Source organism: Octopus bimaculoides, unplaced genomic scaffold, assembly GCF_001194135.2.
Source record: "Octopus bimaculoides isolate UCB-OBI-ISO-001 unplaced genomic scaffold, ASM119413v2 Scaffold_114754, whole genome shotgun sequence".
Taxonomy (NCBI): domain Eukaryota; kingdom Metazoa; phylum Mollusca; class Cephalopoda; order Octopoda; family Octopodidae; genus Octopus; species Octopus bimaculoides.
Genome location: NW_026363081.1, coordinates 14,912 through 16,036, shown reverse-complemented (window position 1 = coordinate 16,036; position 1,125 = coordinate 14,912). Strand labels below are relative to the sequence as shown.

General features: G+C 35.0%; 1 protein-coding gene across 1 annotated transcript in view; it reads left to right on the top strand.

Annotated features, from left to right (window-relative positions):
• The first annotated feature begins 52 nt into the window (after positions 1-52).
• LOC106880085 (uncharacterized) overlaps positions 53-1,125 on the top strand; it is a 12,243-nt gene continuing 11,170 nt past the window's right edge. The window contains exon 1 of the mRNA XM_014929899.2: positions 53-225. Coding sequence (XP_014785385.1) covers positions 79-225 — 147 coding nt within the window. The 5' untranslated portion in view covers positions 53-78. The remainder of the gene's footprint in view (positions 226-1,125) is intronic.

Sequence of the window (1,125 nt, the reverse complement as noted above, 5' to 3'; positions counted from 1 at the left end):
ATTATTATTATTATTATTATTATTATTATTATTATTATTATTTCAGATAGTCAATGGATCAAAGCATATGCCTTATCAATGGGTGCTGGTTCGAAAGTCTATGATTCCTTTAATAACATAGGAAGTCCTTCGTCCTGGAATGTGGACGAATGCAGAGGTAGCTTCTGTCCTAACTTCTTCCGACATACTATTCTCGATTTCTGGGACCATCTTTCAGTTGATGAGGTACGTGCACAAATGATCCTTATGCGCATTCATATACACAAACATACACAAACTTAAGTTGGCATCAAGTCATCCATTTTGTGGGAAGAAATAATCGATGTTCTTGAGATTACTTATTTTACTGATTTTAAAAATCAAAGTTTACCTTGAATGTATTTAAACTCAGAACGTAAAGACATGAATAAATACTTATGTACTTAAAAATATTATATCCACAAGTCTATGGACTCTGCCGTCCGAAGACATTCATAATATATTTGCGCTATCTGTGCGCTCACACGCACACACAGACACAGACACACACACACACACAGACACACACACACACACACACACACACACACACACACACACACACACACACACACACACACACACACACACACACACAGATATGTATGAGTGTGTTTAATAAGTTTCAATATGAGAAGATGGAATAAACAACTTTTATTACTAATCACTACAATTGTTTCAGTGCATCATTATCAGCTGGTGATTGCTGGAAGTTACATACATCATACACATTATTGCATTAACATGATTTAAAAATAACTGTATAGTTGCCCGTTTTCAGGTGAGTAGACTCCGAGCACTGCTGGATAATCTTCAGTTTTTCTTTTGTTTTACGACTATACCATAAAGTTATTTTTAACATTCCATTGAGAAAGAAGGACACGGAAGTGCAGGAATATAGAAATGAGAAAAGATGCCAAAAATATATCAATGGAAATAAAAGTTAAAAGATAAAGAAATCCCGTCTACATTCCGTATGACACTGACTTCCTTTGAAGTGGAACGGTAACAGACACAAAAGAAAAGTCATTGGTAAAGTTCTACTGATACGGAAAATCATTGATTAACGAAACACTGATGACGCAATTTGGCCGTATAGACGTATAA